The following is a 19,215-nucleotide window of genomic DNA, read 5'->3' as shown; positions in this document are numbered from 1 at the left end:
GAGGAGGGTCACAAAGAAGACTGAGGAGACTGAAGCATCTCTCCTCTGAATTAAAGCTTACAATGCTTGGATTCAGGTTCAACCTGGTGAAGAAAAGAGCTATGCCAGGACAAGATGCAATTGGCACAAGCTGGAACACAAGATATTCTCTCTGAATACCAGCAAGCACTTCTGTGCTATGTGGGTGATGGAGCACTGGCACAGGCTGTACAGAGAGGCTGTGGGGTCTCCTTACTGGAGATCTCCTAAAGCTGCTTGGTCCTGGGCACCATGCTCTGAGTGTCCCTACTTGAACAGGAGACCAGATAGGACCCAGAAGTCTCTGTCCACCTGTCATTCTGTGAACTGTTTACCAAATACAACTCTCAGGGTTAATTACAGGCAGAGAACAGCTCAGTGGGCTGGCACACAGGGTTCTACAGCTAACACAGCTCTGTGACTTCAGGCTTACTGTAGAAACCTCTCTCTTTCTAAAGCAGAGTACAAATGACTCTAGACTCACACAACAGGTAAATCAAAGAACTAATTTTGATTTTTTTTATAGTATATGTGTCTGCTCTAGGTGCATGACTGATGTGTGTAACTTCAAAGGAGCTCTAAGACACACAGATAGTATGAAGCCACATAAAAAATCCTTTCCTTCATGAAGCTGTCCCTATAAACTAGTTCTTTAAAACAGTGATGGCAGCAACTATTTTTTGCCTCTAAAGTGAAGTGATTCTATATACTCAATTTGGGATTGAAATTATCCTTGTTTAATTGTAAGCATTCAAGCAACTAAATGTACTGATGACTCATACTGATTGAGGAATTGAGACAGATAAATCAGGAAGAAAATCTGGAATATCCTAGCTGACTATCCTAACAGATAAGCTGTAATTTTGTGAAAACCAGAAAAAAAATGATGATACAAGAAATGATGATTCTAGAAGAAAAACTGAAAGAGAATTTCTTATGGGCCATCAGGAATGTTTTTCCATAATACAAAAAAAACTAGAAAGGCAAAAAAATACTTCTTAATTTTTCATCTGGATCAATTTCTTTGCAGTGGATTCAAACAGTAATTAGGTAGTAAAACTTAATTTTACATACATGTCTCTGCTTTGACAAAGATTGAATTTTTGCTTTTGCCTTTTAAGGATAAGCTTTGGTGGTCATCTACAGTGATAATAATCAACAACAATGACCCCCTCCATCCCCTCCACCAAACTACACTTTTTAAAAATCAATTACTAGTCTTACTCATTTAGAACCTGTTTTACACAGTAGTACTACGCAGAGTTCTGAAATGTCACTAAATATGATGAAAATAAATCAAAGTCCTGAAATCCTGCTTGTAGTTATTTGCCACTTTAATAAAAGTCTTCTGATTATTTTGTAGGGGAGAAATGCAGCTTTCATAGCTCAAGCAGCTTAACATTTTCTACTGCAACTGATAAAACTTTGTCTGAAATACTTTAATATAGAAGATGGAATGATACAGATTTTTTTCTTCTAGTAATTTAGAATATTTATAGGTGCATTAGCATAATCTTAAATAATTCATTCTGCTCAAGCCTCTGCTTTCCATAGCAGTAAATTCATCCTCTCTTCATCTTACCTTTTAGTAACACACATGTATGTTTTATACATTATGCATACATAAAATGTGCTAGAAGTCCTTCCTCCTTTAAGTCAGTGGTCAATACATTCCTTTTCATTTTTAATATACATCTATGTTTGTTAGAATTATCAAGTAAATAATTTTACAATATTTTTGCTAACATTTCCAGATAGCTAATTCCAGATAAATAGTTCCAGATAGTATTTATTTGTTATCTTTCTTTGTCTGGTACATCCTCATGGATGCATATAGCATTTCTTTCACTTCCTACCTTTCTCAACTTGTTCTCGTGCTTGTTGGTTGGTCATTCCAGGATATGGGCATACTCCTAAACTGAACGTCTCCCACAGAAGAATTCCAAAGCTCCATACATCGCTCTCTGATGTGTATCTCCCTAAGAAAAGGAGAAAACACACAGCTTAGTCTACAGAGAAATTCATTCTTCAAATGATTCCAGATACTATTTTTTTTGTAAAATATTATATTGGGAATCTTTAAGCTGAACAAAGCTGTAGCTACAAATAAACACTCTGTAAATACCATAGTCTTCAGTATTAGAAATGATATATTATCTTAAGTACAATAACCATAGTACAAGCCAACTTTAATTATTAAGAATTCTGACAAATAGACTTGCTACACAAAGCACATGGTTGAGATAACCTTACCATATAAATTATTCTGCTGGTAATTTAAGAATTACTTACCTCTTACAGTAAAAAAAAAATATATTCTTTTAATACAAAAGGACTTCAACTGCTGTTTAATTTGACCCTGAAGAACTGATGCAACCAATCAGTCAAAGAAAAAGTAAAAAACTGGACCTGCTTGTTCCATTGTCTCCAACTATCCTTCTCAGATAGTAAATTTTGATAACTGACTTCCAAACCTCTCTGTGTAATGAAAACCTGATTTTATGGAAGAAGAAGAGATCTTGGATCATTGTCTCTGATGTATTCACATTAAAAGAGGCACTGCATCAGAAAGTGAAGGATCCAAGCCCTTTGTAGCAGGATCTATGAAAATGTTACCGTAAAAATCCACCTCCCACAATTCTTTCATTAATTTTCTGTTTATATTTCTGTAACATATTATTGCATTGTATATATATATATTCGGTCTTAAAAATACATACATGCTTATGAATGTATTGTTTTTCATCTCCAACCATTAGATTAAGCAAACTAAACCACCCCTGGCTAGAAAAAAAAAAAGGGAAAATAAAATACATGTAAATTATAGAGACAGTTGGTGATAAGTCAACTGCTCTGCCATCAGAAACTTCAGTTTACTGTTAAACTAAGCATCACTTCCAGTTGTGCTATATTAGCTAGTGTGCTTTCTAGATGGTAATTATGGACATTCAGTGTACTCTTTGAAGCAAGATTAGTTTTCTTATCTGTATATCAACTCTCTTCAGAGTTTGGCATCCACTAATTTTAACACTTTTTCTTGAAATCATTCAGTTAACACAAGATATGTGACATAAAAAACATGTTCTGTACAGTTAATTTGCCTTCCAAGTGTGCTACTATCCAGGAGAAAAAAAAAAAAAAAAAAAAAAGGCTTATTCATTCACAAAAAAAACACCACACAGTAATTTAGAGCACAAAGTTATATTGGAAATAAGTGTATATTAAATGTATACATTAATTATGAAAGAACAGAAAGCAAGAATATCCTCTACTTGATCTATTTACAAGGAGGTTTTAAAGCATTTTTTTCACTTGCTAGAAGTGGTGGAAATCATATAACCACAAGTTAGAATAATGGTAAGGAATGGCACTAAACAGTGCCCACTGAAGTAAATGCTGAATCTTCCACAACCTCCAGTAGCATCAGGATTTCAGTTGTGACTTCAGACACAGATCCCTGACTACTCCATTTTTCCTAATCCAGTTTAAAGATCACGACTTCAGTTTCTGTTTTTTTTTTTCCCTTTTTTGTTTTGTGTGTGTGTGTGTGTGTGTGTCTGCTATTCATTTTTTATATACAGTGAATCCAAAAGAAATAATAAAAAAAAAACAACTATTTTCTTATTTTCTTAAGCACTGTGTCATTCATGCAATGGCCAAATTTCCCTATCTTTCATTTTCTCCCAACTCTTACACTTTGCCACTAAGAACCAACATGAACAGTGGTTCCAACTAGTTTTGAGTCACGGAACATTTAGTTCTGTTTCAGTCTGGTATTCATAAATGCCTTCAAATGTTACCCACACAAAATAATGCAGTAGGTAGGACCACATTATCAGGATTGTAAAACATTAAACCATTATTTTTACTTGTATCTTTCAAGGGAGTAGAAAATATAGTCCTTCAAAAATACCCAGAAACCTACCACCACTTTTTGCATATCATATATTAGACTGCTGAAAGTAAAAACATTCAAGATGGCTTATTTTCACAGAATCACAAAATTGTAGGGTTTGGATGGATCATCAAATCCAACCCCCCTGCTAAAGCAGGACCCCTACAGCAGGCTGCACAGGTAGGCATCCAGACAGATCATGAATATTTCCAGAGAAGGGGACTTTACAATCTTTCTGGGCAACCTGCTTCAGTGTTTTGCCACTTTCGCAGTGAAGTCCTTCCTCGTGTTAGTATAGAATTTCTGTGTTCCAGCTTCTGCTCATTGTTCCTGTTCTATTCCTGCACATCACCAAAAAAAGTCTACCCCTGTTGACTTGACCCTTGCACTTTAGATATTTATAAGCATTTATTGTATCCCCTCTCAGTCTTCCTTTGCCCAGACTAAGAGACCCAGTTTACTCAGTTTTTCCTTGTATGCAAGATGCTCCAGGCCTTTCATCATCTTTGTTGCCCTCCACTGGACTCTCTCTAGAAATTCTTTTTTGAACTGGGGATTCCAGAACTGAACACAGTACTCCAGGGCAGAATTGAGGTGGAGGATCACTTCCCTTGACCTGCTGACCAAGCTCTCTTCAATGCAGCTCAGGATGCCACTGGTTTTCTTGGCCACAAGGGCACACTGCTGGCTCAAGGCCAACCTGGTGCCCACCAGGACACCCAAATCCTTCTCTGCAGAGCTCCTAAACCATACTAATGCAGATGGTTACTCCTCCCTAGGAGTTTAAGACTCCACTTTTGCCCTTGCTGAAGCTCATCAGGTCCCTCTTTGCCCAACTTTCTACACTGCCAAGGTCTCCCTAGATGGCAGCACATCTTTTTGGTGTGTCACTAATTACTCTTAGCTTTCTATCATCTGCAAACTTGCTGACGGTGCACTGTCACTGATAAGGATATTGAATCAGAAAAGACCCAGCACTGACCTCTGGGGAACACTGCTAGTTGCAGGCCTCCAACTAGACTCTGTGCTGCTGATAACAACTCCCTGATTTTCCCAACATACAGAAAGCTACTTCAAGCTGGTTGGGTATAGATGCAATTTAGGAAACACCATATAAGTAGATTTTAATCAAATTCCTTCTCCAGTAATCTGCAGAAAAATCAGTACAAATTAAGGTATTGCTAATAAGACTGTTTTCTATTTTATGTAGTTTACTGGACTGCATCAGGCTATGAGCAACGGGTTTCCATTATATATCAAATACACTGTATGTACTTTTGAAACAATAAAATAAAGCTTTCAAAACACCTGTTGTAGTGCAACAAACAAACACCAGAATAGAAAACGTATTCCACAGTGACCACCAGCAACACTACGCTCCAGAGAGTAACTGGTGATATAGGATCAATTTTTGTAACTGCATTTATTTTTAGCCTTACAAAGGACAGACCTGCTTTACTGTATTATGGCATTAACTTCTATAAAAGTGTTAATTAAATGAAGCATTTTCCTGTTGAGTTGCAAAGTTATGATTTTCAATGCAGGATTTCAAACTCAAGCTTTAAGAGATGGCCAAAATATTTGTAGACATTTCAATTCAAGTATTTAAAACATTTTTTTCTAAGTAATCAACTAAAGATCTGGTTGAGAGAATTGCATTCAAAATATGACATCATCCATTTAATATGCTGACTTCTTACAGTTCATTTCACTTAGAAAATCGTATTTTCTAGTTTCACCCACAAGTTAAAAAGCTAAATGCTACAGTTTCTATTTTTGTTTTGTATCTAAAATACATAGTATGGACCACTTCCCTTAATCAGAAATAATGGATTTTCCCACAGTGAGAACAGCACAGCAGTATATAAAAAGTACAGGTTAAAAAAAAAAAAAAAAAGCTGAAGTTGAAAAAATATAAAGCAGTCTTCATTTTTCTCAAGTGCAATGATATACCTAACACAGAATATTAACATTTTCTACCATTTCCAAAGAAATGCTAGAGCAATCACTGCCATAAATATGCAGAACCTGCCAGCAATTTTGGTAATGATTCAGATGACGAACAAATCAGTCCACTAAAACCAGTCGGCAGCACTGCCAGAGCATTATTTTAGTGCTCGATAATAACATAAGAGCAGCAAATTGCTGCCTTATTCCTTTCAAAAGTAGAACAGTATTTTATATACCACTTAAATATCACAAACCACTGAAGTATTTTAAATCTTTTTGACCTGACATGAATACAAGGAAAAACTATATATACACTAACATATGTGGATGGGATAGCTGTCCTGCTTCTCGTACTTTCTGCGTGTACTTTCTGCGGGGAACTTACAGATACATCCTTACCATAGTTGAGGGCTTCTGGGGCAGTCCACTTGATAGGAATCTGCTTTAAGCCTGATGATGAATATACGCCATCATCCTCTTGACGAGACATTCCAAAGTCGCTTATTTTCAGTATGTTGCTTTCACCCACCAAGCAGTTCCTTGCAGCCAGATCCCTAGGTTAGAACAAGAAACATTAACTCCACATTTTTACATGTTTAAAACTACTTAAGAGTCATGGAAAATGTGAAGAAAAACATGAAACCATTTAGCAAGTCTTTCCTACTACAGCTCAATTTGCCAGTGAAAGTGAGTGTGGCACCACACAGATGAAGCTTTTAGAAGCCCGTGGGGAGACCACCAGAGTAGGTGGGCATTTTCCGAAGGGACTGCAGTGTGAGGGGAGACCACATGGGAGAGGGGTTGCAGTGAGGAGGAAGGAGCAGCTGAAAGGAGAAGCAAATCTGCATGTTAGCAGATCAGATTTTGTGTGAAATGAAACAGAATTGCAAGTAGATGCCTAAAACATCTTCCCACAGTTATGAAAGACGCTAAAAAACAAACAAAAAAAAAAAAAACAAGCCAACAGAGAACTAGCTCTTACACCTTACATATATTATCATTAGAATTTCCATTAAAAATAATGCTACTCAGTATTACAGGAAAAGGCATTTTGGCGCAGTGACAGGTGAGAAGCCTAAAACAACCTTCCTTTCTCTCTCTCATCTCAAATACATCATTCTAGATTAAGAGAGAGGCTGTAGTAATATCTGATAAAAGACCTAATGTAGCTTCTATGCAGCATATGTTTGAGATACAAATACATGAAAACAATGTATTATCAATGCAATATATGTTTATTACATTGAATTATTTCACATTATACTAAAATAGTGAATAATACCTACTATAATTCCAGTCAGTGTAACAAAATACATACTAAGTTTTTTTGGAGGAAAAACATGTTAAACAATAGGATTGAATTGTAACAGTAGCTACAATTCCTTGGCAAAGTATTCTTAAAATAAATATACAGTGGATATTTTTAGCTTAGATAGCTAATATTCCATGGGAAATAACGTTAGCTTTCACATTTGAGATTGGAGCTCTAGCCATTTTGAAGTGTGAATCCCCTGTGTGCACTTAATGGACATTCATTGGTTTTGAAGAGTGATTTTGGAGCATGCAAACTAAATTATTTTTGAAGGAAACTAACCTGGAACTCTGCCCAAGGTGTGCACCAAATTTGTGTCCATACCTACAGCAGGAAGAAAAGTCTGAACCAATGACAAACAGCTCTAAGCTCTCTGCACGGCAGTGACACTCAGGACATTGGTCTGAACTAAATTTCATCTTTAAGTAAAAGTCTTGATCCATATATACAGGTGTTAGAGTTCATACGTCTACAACTACTTTGATCAGTTGATGCGTACTGATTTTGCACTGCATTATTTGCTACATAGAGAGGCTTTGTTTGTAGGTAACCATTAAATTTGATCTGAAGATTTAAACTGCAGCTGACTCACACAGCTTTGCTGCCAGTAAGATAATTTATGCCTCTTGAGCATCATGCTACATTAATACAAATTCAGTTATTTTTGCAGTTAAGGAAACTGTGCTCCTGAAAAACACATCTGAAATCATAGTTTGCTACTGAAGATATACACAAATATCTAAAACGGCTCAACGTGTACCATCGAACATAGTTTAATGTTAGTATGGGATACTGCTCGATTCCAGTATCAATTTGTTACTGCTTATATTCAAGTAAAATGTATCACCACAACATTCTCAGTATTTACGGCTGAGGTTCCAGTTATATTTTAGCTCTGAGGGTTGTTTTTTTTTCTTACCATTTTACTCCATTTAGTCTAGATCTTATGAAGTTGTAAGGAGTAAGTCATATGTGAAAGAAAATTTAAAGAGTTAGTTAAAACCATGCACATCTCCTTACTTGAGTCAGACCAGCATTTAAACCAGTTCCGAGTAAGATTCGGAAAAAGCTAAACACTGAGCTGTCTTAAGTTTGTTCCCCATAATTCTGATTATTAGGGAAAATATATAGTAAATAGTATAATGCCTGTATGCAAAGCTTACATGCAGTTCACATAGTTTTTGTCTGTTTCGTGTATGACAATTTTATTTATCTTTTAGGATCATCTAGAAAAAGTGTTTGTTATTATTACTAAAAATTTCCTAGTACATTTCCAAGAAAATCAAACTGGAATACGAGAAAGTGGGTAAAGTTTGCAACTATCTTCTAGATATACATAAATTAACACCAGATCTTCTAAAAGACCTCAGATATAGAAGCGTTGGCATCATGCAAGTGATTTTCAAGCTGTCTGTTGTTTAGGAGTGGGTTGCAGAATGACACCATTCAAGTTGACATTCTGTATACAAGCACCAAGGGAGGAATCACAGGCCAGTGGCCAGCTAATAGTCTGCAACTTGTGAGGGTGGACACAACTGTCAAGTTCACCATCAATCTTTCTGGGCAAATTGTTGATGCTTTATTTTTGTCAGTTACCCATCTATCACACTGAGAAGTATTTTTATTGCTCTCTGTAAGTGATGAGCCCCTGACAAGAGTTTAGCCATGGGGACGAACCTGATCTTCCCTTGATTGTATCTCAGACACTCCTGTAACTGAGCTGAAAGAAAGATCCAGTACAATGCTTAATAAGAGCCAAGTCATGAGGAGAGGCCTCTTATCACTCAACCAATCCTGGAACTGGAGCAAGAAAAGGCTCCAGAAGTCCAGGAACTGGGGCCAATAAACAGGAGCACATGCAAGTCTAAGAGGGACTCTACACAGAACAGCCTCACTGGCATGCTGCATCCAAGATGGGTACTCTCCCTATCCCCCGATCTTTCTTTGTGTTCTTCCTCTCAAAGTTGCTAAGTAATGCAAAGCTTACTTTGATTTTTCATAAATCCACACAGTTTGGTTAGACGTACTTGTGAGAGAGCCAAAGCCTGCAGGGTAGCTGCTCTCTAGAAATCTCCCACTAAAGCTGATGCTTGTGTACACACCTTTAGTGTTATTTCACCTTAATCTAGCCATGGGGATTTGCAAATTTCAGTCATTCGTCCCTCCACACAGTTGGGATGTGACAATCCCACCAAAAAATCTACTCCTTTGCACCTCTAGTACCTTGCCATTCGGTGGGATAAAACAGTATGAGTACAGTACAATTCTCAGTGGTCCACCTTCAGAAGTCTCAGGTTTTGAAATTACATCCACTGAAAATGTATTTTTCAGGTTCTTTTCTCCCTTCTCTCTTGTAATTTCTTAACAGTGTCTATTTATCTGTTTTATTATTTCATTGCTATGTCTTGTAATTGCCCTGAAAGCTAGGGTATCTTGTTAGCATTTCTGTTCTCATTTTACATCTCCTTCATCTACTGAATCATCCAGAGTTCCTTATTTGTATTTGCACACTTAAGAGCATATTAAAACATATTACATTAGCCACCTCACATTCTTCTTTTTTACTCTGAGAGGTTGCTATGATTTTTCAACATATTCCAAGCAGCTTCTGCACTGCTTCTCCTCATGTCTGATATAAAGATGATACTCACATTTTTCTGTCCCAATATGAGACAAATAACCACTATGATTTACTACAGAACTTATAGAGAGAATCTGAAAAAAAATGTAAGAATATTAAAAAAGTAATATAAATCAATAAGCTGCAGCTTTAATTTTCTTTCAGATTCCAGGATTCTAATTCATTCAATTTGATACTGATACAAGGAAAAAGCTCCAGGAAACACTGAGAAAGAAAACCCTTTGCACTGTAACCTTCCATACAAAGTACACACAATGGGGTTTCATTCAAGAGTCATTATGTATGGTGCATGACATGAGTGACATGAGTGTACATGACATGTATACATATAATGCCTGTGACAGAAAGAGCTATGAAAAGTCACTATTACAGATAATTTCAATTAGATATCTGTAGTAACTTTTCACACTTTCTAGATAGCCTGTAAAAAACATACAAAGAGAAATCAATGTTCTATTTGTTTTCACTTTCTTCTCCTTAATGGTCCCTAAAGCAAACATCCTGAAAAAGTGCAGATATAATTGCATGGAATTAGGTGCCTCTCTCTGGATGTGGGACATTGTTTTTCTTCTCATGCAGCATTTGCTAGTTGCTGCAGTAATTCCATAAAATCAGCATGCATCTTAAACACAGAAAATCAACAAATATTCCTTACTTCACATTGTGAAAGCTGTACAAATTAGGCACTAATTACACGGAGCTGCTACAGAACAAATTCCTACTAAAAGAGAAGCTATGACTATCACGATTTAATACCATAACTATGGAAGTTCACTGTGCTATCAGAAACAAACATTTTTCCCCAACTACTAAAAAATAAAAATTGATATGTAAATCAGAGATCTGAGTTTTAAGCAGTTCCTTTAAATTCAAACAGGGTAATGACTACAAGTCACTAACACAGGTCGAATATGCTGAAACTGCTAGAGAGCTCATGTAAGGCTTTTGCTAAGAATTCAGTAGCAAGTCAAAGTGGAAGTAGAAGCAATTCCTCTGTGCTGAGAGTTGTTACCATCTGGATTCGTATCCATCAGAGAAGACATAAATCTCAAACTTTTCTCAAAGGATTCCACCTCTAAAGAACTATGCAGAAATTGATACCTAGTATTCAAATAGAACTCCATCAACTAGAGAAAATCAAGAGAGCGAACTCCTCATTACTAAAGCAGCAGGACAGATTGCCTCTCTGAACTAATTAGCTGTTTTATATCTCCTCCCTGGATCATGCAGTTAAAATGCTCCTAAGTGATAAAAACAAGTAATTAATTAGTGAACAGGATCAGCTTATTCCCTCCGCATATTTAATTCAACCAATATAGTCTATTATCTGATTAAAAGAGAAGGGTTGTTAGCAGGTCTACACGTGAAACTGCTATTTTTGTGAACTACTGACGTTACCTGTCCTTCAGCCACCAGCCTCCAAGATCTTTGGCAAATTGTTGAGAAGAGTCCAACTATAACATCCACTAACTACTTCAGCATTCTGGCAGTGAATCCTCTCAGATTCCATGGGTTTACGAATGTTGAGTTGTCAGAAATGTTCCATTACATTTCCAGATACTCTAGGTAGAAATTTACTACTCCTCCAAACATAGGTCCCCCACCTTTGAGGACTGGGCAACTCCAAGTTAATCATTATTACCAAAAAATGAGGCATTAAATGCCTCTGCTTTTTCCTCATACTTACATGTTAACAGAAAATATGGTTATGCTTACGATACTAAAAAAAAATTTAAAATTCCTTCAAAGTGTATTTGATATTCAGTGGAATTACGGAGGAAATTGGGTGTCCAAAAAGTAATTAACCAAGATGAATAATTACCCAAGATGTGTCCAGAACAGATGTCTACATTTTGTACTTGGAAAGGTTGCACTGGACTGTTACAGTCACAGGCATCTTTCATTTCCAAAAGCAGACATACAAGAAGATGGTCTCATAGTAAGTCAAATAACATTTTCAAGTAATAATTTTAACAAGTACTGCATTCACAGAAGCCATTAAGATGAAACACAACAGTAGCATATATGACTGTATTAACTCATACATTCTTTACGTGATAATATCATGGATTTATTCACTCCATGTGATGACACAAAACTTGCTACAGTAACTGTCCTTGCCCTTTTATAAAAAGGATGGCTTCTCTTTTGAATTGTTCTGAATCTTTTGCTTATTCTGTTCCTTAGCACAATGTCAAAATATCATTCATTTCTCTGTACAGAGGCATTAAATGTTGGTTTAACTTATCTAAAAACCTAGTAATATGTGAAGAGATAAACAACTGTATAATACAGATAGAAAAGCTTGCAGGATGCATTTGAAGAAAATGTCTAAAGCAGCATAATATTTAGCACTGATTACATTACTTCTTTTAGCAAAGAAGTACATTATTTTGTTAAAAAAAGAGTAGTATTAATATTATTATGCTTTGTATGTAGTTTAAAAACAGTTCAACATTTACAGTGAAAAGTAGAGCATGAAAATTTGACATGTAACATCACAAGTACTCGAGGAACTAACACATTCAAGGGCATAATTCTAATACAGGTCAGCATTCTGTCTCTTACACACTTTGTATAGAAAAAGATAAATGAATACAATAGAATTTGCAGTGCTTTTCCAGTCCCAGTTGAAAACAAAATATTTTAAAATCTTTCTTCTTAGGTTGGAATGCTTCTTTAGGACAAGGTTTCTTTTAAGAGAAAGATAGAGGAAACTGATACCAAAGAGAGGAAGATCAACTACAATTCAAAGTTATCATCACATCGTAGATTTTTCCTAATCAGTGAGGGAAAATTCAAGTGGATGGCACAGGTAACATAGTAATATAGCAAAGGAAATGAAATTGACACAGATACATAATGACTGTTTGCTAACATTATTTTCTCATCAGAGTAAAAAAACATTTTGTAGTTTGTATCTTGCAGTGTATCTCTGTACATTTAGAGATTAAAAACATTAAAAATGATTACTAACATGTTAAAATATTTTAGTATTCTAAAAATAGTCTACTATATGAATTAGAAAAAATCTAAAGCTAAGAAGAGTAATAGTTTACTAATTGCTCTAGACAGCTAAGCAAGATTTGCAGTTAGAAATATGGAAGAAATATTCCAACAGAAATATGTAAGAAACTTTATGTTTAACAAGTTGTAGACATTATAATAAGTAAAAATGGAAAGGAATAGCATGGCCATGTCTATCCATTTAATGTAAATTCACCAAGTTACCAAATAATTTAATCCTCCCTCCCTTTCTAAGTTACGTGTGTTCTGCAAAAGGTTTTCTATCCACAAATAAAAATACGAAGGTAAAATAAAAGGCTTAGCACTTTTCTGGCTACAAGAAGAAGAGAGCAATGGGATTTTGAAAAATTTGTGTGTAGAACCTGAAATAGACAATATGGAAATAACATGAGGTTATGGTGTGCTGTTTAAGTGTCAGGATCACAGCAGAAGCAATGAGATCGCTGTAGCTTTTGGAACCACAAAAATTCATGTGCATGCAGGAAGCTTTTACAGCAGAGATGAGCCAAGGAATTCACATTGATAAGCCTGAAGTTTCTGTTAGGAGAAATGAGTTAAAAGCAGAAAAACTGGCAACAAGGATGTTGTGAGAAAAGAAGGGAATCGAGGAATGTAAATAAGCTCAAGTGACCTTGCAGCTGGGAATTCAGCATGGGGGTAAACTACGCTTGAGTGAACCACTGATAAACAGGCATAAACAGCAGACCAGTAAGCCTCTAGCATGGACTGTGCCTACATCCACTGTGCTTGTGAGCCTATGCTCAGGTGTTCCTTTAGGGATGATCTGACTGGCAATGTAACGACAATAAATTTACTCATTCCACTTCAGCCACAGGTCTAGGCTGGTTCTTTCTTCCTGTCTAAACTGGCTCACAATTGTGGAGCAGAAGGCAGGATTCAGGAACTGTCACACAGTGGCTGGCAAAAGAGCAAGGGACCGGGGAGGTGGCACTGGGGACTCTCTGTGTTGCAGAATGGCCCACCACCGAATGCTGGTTCGGCCTCACTGCTTCCCTGACTATGATGCCTTCACTGCAAGTGGGATCTGAAGTTGATGATGAAGCAGTTATTAACTCCAAGGTGATTGAAGAGGCTGTGTGCAAATTGCCCAGGAGAATGGCATCAATCAATCTTCTTGCCAGTTAATGGGAAGATTTGGATGGCTGTTAGCTCTTGACAATCTTAGAACTTTTGACTGTGAAGTTACAGTACTATGCAGTACAGTGAGAGAGTTACAAGATGCAAAGGTGATCGCACAAGAAGTAATTACTGCGCAGATAGAGCATTGCTATGAGTTGCAATGCACTGTAAAACAGCTGGTGGCACTAACCACTAACAAACGAAGTTGCAGATATGGAAAAAGTGAAGTTTTGACTTCTCCAGCTTGTGCTCTTACCACGGGATGTTAGGATGAAAGAATCAGGAGTCCACAGATTTTGACGCTGCGAGTGAGGGAGTAGCAGGATGGAAGGCAGAGATCATGCATGCTCACATCCCAAAAGAGTTAAGCCATTTTTTAGAGATCAGCAGAACAGTGAGGAAAGTGTACCAGCATGGCTTTGTGAGCCTCGAATAGTGACACTGCATCTATCTTCTTATTAGTGGGTGAAAAGGATCCATTAAGCCCTACTGCCAGTGTTGATGAGATACCATGGGGGCATGCTATGATTCTATGCTCAGTAAGAAAATATCTGGAAACCCCACAGGCAGGATGTTTTTGCACCTATGCTGTACCAATGGTTGTGTGTAACACTTTTAAAAGCTTATACAGATCCAGCTGAAGTAGTGTCATCCCTGGGAAAATGGTGTAAAACAGAAGGAGATATTAGTCTAGTGCAGCAGATGGGGGTGGCACACCTGGTAATTACAGGATTCAGTCTGGAAAGGGCATCAATAATGAAAAGCATCAAAAAAGATGCCCTTCTGAGAGGGGCATCTGCTTCAGTGAAACCTTTGATCATACCAACAATCACGAGTACTACTGGGAACACAGATGCCCTTGCAAACGCCTTTAGGGAAATTGAGGGGATGATGAATAAAGAAAAGTCATCAAAACCACGAATAGTTAACACACAGCTGACAAGGAAACAAATGTAGAAAGATCTTGTGTGAGCTGGTGATCCACCAGCAGAAATAGATTTGAACCAAAACATCAGCATTGTTTAAACAACAGCAAAAGTTAGCATCACTTAAAAGACAGTCCTTGTCCACATTGCCTGCTGCTTCACATCTGGCAAGCAAGTGCCAAATGAGCAGAAATCTATCTGTAGCTCTGGGGAAATCTCACCCTGCTCCCCTACCTGAAGTTACTTTAACAATAGGAAATACTACCCCATTTGCCATGATGGTGCTAAATGCTCTAGTCAAAGAATATATATTGGGTACTGATGTCTTGGCAGGACAAATAGTTGAGACACTAAATGGTTGCTTCTGCTTCTGATTACTCTGTTTAGGTCCACAAAAGCCCAGGCATCCATACAATGGAAACAAAAGCATCATTTACAGCAACAATTTCCATCAGAAAAATTATCTGTAACCATTTCATAAGTCACTCATCTAGGAACTGTATCATTTAACCATGTGTCCATGCTAGGGGAAACACCTCGCTCTCTCTCAGAGATCACCTCACATCTCCTGTAGAGAAAGTACTCGAAGGCCTCAATGAGATCGCCCTGGAGCCTTCTCTTCTCCAAGCTAAACAAGCCCAGTTCCCTCAACCTTTCCTCACAGGAGAGGTGCTCCAGCCCTCTGATCATCTTAGAGGCCCTCCTCTGGACCTGTTCCAAGAGCTCCACATTCCTCCTGTACTGGGGGCCCCAGGCCTGCACGCAGTGCTGTAGATGGGGCCTCACAAGAGCCGAGTAGAGGGGGACCAATCACCTCCCTCTCCCTGCTGGCCACCCCTTTTTTAATGCAGCCCAGAACACAGTTGGCCTTCCGGGCTGCAAGTGCATGCTGCTGGCTCATGTCCAGCTTCTCGACCACAAAGACCCCCAAGTCCTTTTCTGCAGGGCTGGTCTCAAAGAGATCTTCCCCTAGTTTGTATAAATACCTGAGATTGCCACGACCCAAGTGCAGCACCTTGCACTTGGACTTACTGAACCTTATTAGGTTTTCATGGGCCCACTTCTCCGGCCTGTCCTGGTCCCTCTGAATGGCTTCTTTTCCTTCCAATGTATTGACTGCACTGCTCAGCTTGGTGTCACCTGCAAACTTGCTGAGGGTACATCTATGTCACTGATGAAAATGTGGAAGAAGTATTATACATATTGTAACGTATTTTTGACATTTCCTATAAGATTAGCAAAAGTGTAAGAACACATAGCAACATACTGAAGTTGCCTGTTTTCATTTTATCAGCTTTGTTAATTATCTGAAGGAAAAGTCAAATAGCAATTTAATTGAACTTCCAAATGAGAACAAATTAAAAGCTGCTGCAAACACCAGTAAGGGCAGAGAAATAAAAATAATGAGAGAAATAAAGAGAGGAGAAATGTCTGGTGGAAACAAGAATATAAGACAATCTGTAAATAAAAATATAAAAAAAAAAAATTAAGCCAAAACTAGACATTTTTCTGGGATTTTTTTTTTTTTTGCCTCAAAAAAAGAAGGCTCAGAGAGAAATCTTAACAATGCACACAAATAGCTGAAAGGAGAGCAGATAGGACAGAGGGCACCCAATGCAAGGGCAGGAGGCAGTGGGCACAAAGTAGAATACAGGAGGTTCCCTCTGAACACCAGGAAGAAATTCTGTGCTGTGCGGGCAACAGTGCACTGACACACACTGCTAAGAGGGTGGTGAGGGGACTGAAGGTCAAGACATATGAGGAGCAGCTGAGGTCCCGGGTGTGCTCAGCCCAGAGCAGAGGAGCTGAGGGGAGGCCTCATGGCAGCTGCAGCTCCTCATGGGGAGAGAAAGGCAGCACTGAGCTCTGCTGTGTGTGACAGCGACAGGGCCCGAGGGAACGGCATGGAGCTGTGTGAGGGGGATATCAGGGGGATATTAGGAAAAGGTTTCTCACTAGAGGGTGGTTGGACACTGTAACAGGCTCTCCAGGGCACTGGGCAGAGCTCAAAAAGTGTTTGGACAATGCTCTCAGACAAAGGGCTTGAATTTTGGATGTGTGAAGTCTCAAGATGGACTAGAAGATCCTTGTGGGTTCCTTCCATCATATTCTATGATTCCATCTCTAAAAGCTGCCTGGACTTGATCCTGGGCACTCTGCTTTGGGTGGCCCTATTGGACCTGATGACCTCCAGGGGCACCTTCCAGCATCAACTACTCTGTGGATCTGCAAATGCTGGGTTAGAAATAATTACTTTTCAGTCTTATAGAAAAAAGCTTCCATTAAAAAAACATGCAACTCACTCTTCTTTCCTGATCTCTCAGTCCTTAGTGTTTGGACATAATCTGCAAAAACTTGTCACTGTAAGTGACCCTTATATTATTAATTTACTGGGGCTGATACAATCTTTGTACTGTTTTGGTTTTTATTTCTGATCCACTATTAAATAAATGCCCAATTTACAACTCCTGCAGGACTGTATTTGCCTTCAGTTCTTCTCTGCTTAAGAGTCATTGTGTTCTTACAATAGAGGGAAGATATTTTTGAGATACAGCTTCCTCACAGCTACTGCTCCTCTCACAAAAAAAAAATCTGTAACCTTTCCAGTTCTTACTAGTAGCCAATCTTTCTTTCCCTTGCATAGTTCAGCTTTGCTGATTTCATTTTGCACTATGTGTTCACAGCCTGATGAACTGCAGAAGGAGACAAGAAATATTTTGTCCTACAACAGTAATTAGGCTTTTCTGCAGCCTCAACTATGACAAATTAATAGTCATAACACAGTATCATCAAAGGTAATCATAATTATTTATAGCTTTGACTTGGGAATGTAACTTTCTTCTGCTCATTAACACTACTATCTACAATTGTATGCATAAACAGAAAAGGTGTTATACTTTCTACAGTAAGAGAAGCTAAGCTAGGATATACAGAAATGGGGAAAAAAAATAACCCACACCAATATTATAGCAGATAAAATGAAGGACAGAACCAACATTAAAGGCCAGGGATATAAGAACAGCTTAAAAGCAGGAAGTCCAGATTATTATGTTGCCAAGCCAGTATTTATGAGCCAAGAAACAAAATAAATAATAAATTAAATGATTTAAAACAATAACGAAGAGTACAACAATAGAGTAGAAATGCAATATATATTTCTGTTTTTTCTCCATAGGTTTTAAAATATATTAATTATACAGACCTGTGGAATCAAACTCTATAACCACAAAGTAGTTATAAAAGCAGGTATGTTTTAATCAGTGCTGCACAGACACCAGGTTCAAGGGGGATTGTTCCTCCTAACTTGCACCATGTAGGGCAAAAGCTTGGTACAGATATAAGCCAAACTAATACATAATCAATGATTTTCCTGGAATTCGTATACACATTCATTACGTTTCTGAGAACCCATCAGCATATGGTCCCTCCCTCTTGCACGTGCCCTGTGGGCAGTGGGGGTCTCCTTCTAGTGGTCATGGGATGAAGGCACCTTGTCTTCAACAGAAGTAATCCCATCCTGACACAAAGAACACCTTGTGTGATGTTTCTTCAAGTTTACAATAGGGTTTTGAGATGTTCTTTTCTTATCTGGCCTCACATCCTGTTTACCTGCATTCCTACACAATAGTTAACCCTTATCTTGTCCTCTCCTTACTCACATTCCTGTACAATGGTTAACCCTCAGTTTGTCCTCTCCTAACTCAATACTGTGGAATAAGAGATTAATAAATAAAATGCACTACTCTTTCTTAGAAGTATGTAGAACAAAATCACGTTCGCAGAGGCACATTATTCAAACAGGAAAGACAGGCCAGGTTATTTGGAAGAGACATTAGGTAATTAATATACGAATCTTAAATGTTTTTCTCTTCTTTCTTATCAAGAATAATATGTCAACTAGCACTGCAGTCAAATGTAATATGCAAGGCATATGTTTGTACACGTCTGTAGACCCTTACCTACTGAAACAGAATAGTCATAAATAGATAAATTTACAGAAATTCTCTCTGACCAAGTAGTCAACCTATTTCCTGTATGTGAAGACCTACTGCAACTCTTTAAGTATCTCTATCGAAGAAGATATGATACAATATGCTGCATATTAAATGAATTTGTCTTGTTGTCAAATCTAAACGATTATCAAGCCCTATATCAGTTGATATAGAATATTAATCAAAATGAAGTACTTCCAAAGCGGCTTAGCAGTTAAAAAGTGCAACAGCTACATGAGAGAAAAAATATGTATTTTATGTACAAAAATCTTCCCTAGCTTTTAAGTTTTTTCTGAGAGTTCTCCCTGAAGCTT

At 37.6% G+C, this 19,215-nt stretch overlaps 1 protein-coding gene across 2 annotated transcripts in view; it reads right to left on the bottom strand.

Moving 5' to 3' along the window:
• FER (FER tyrosine kinase) overlaps nt 1-19,215 on the bottom strand; it is a 183,818-nt gene that overhangs the window by 10,503 nt on the left and 154,100 nt on the right. Inside the window, exons 18-20 of one of the 2 annotated variants that reach the window (XM_085212751.1) lie at nt 7,458-7,499; nt 6,263-6,417; nt 1,875-1,997 (exon numbers count right to left, since the gene is read on the bottom strand). In XM_085212751.1, coding sequence (XP_085068877.1) covers nt 1,875-1,997; nt 6,263-6,417; nt 7,458-7,499 — 320 coding nt within the window. The remainder of the gene's footprint in view (nt 1-1,874; nt 1,998-6,262; nt 6,418-7,457; nt 7,500-19,215) is intronic. The other variant, XM_085212752.1, reaches the window with a different exon arrangement.

This window comes from Meleagris gallopavo, chromosome Z (assembly GCF_905368555.1).
Source record: "Meleagris gallopavo chromosome Z, MGAL_WU_HG_1.1, whole genome shotgun sequence".
NCBI lineage: Eukaryota > Metazoa > Chordata > Aves > Galliformes > Phasianidae > Meleagris > Meleagris gallopavo.
Note: the sequence above shows the minus strand (reverse complement) of the source record. Positions and strands in the feature narration are given on the sequence as shown.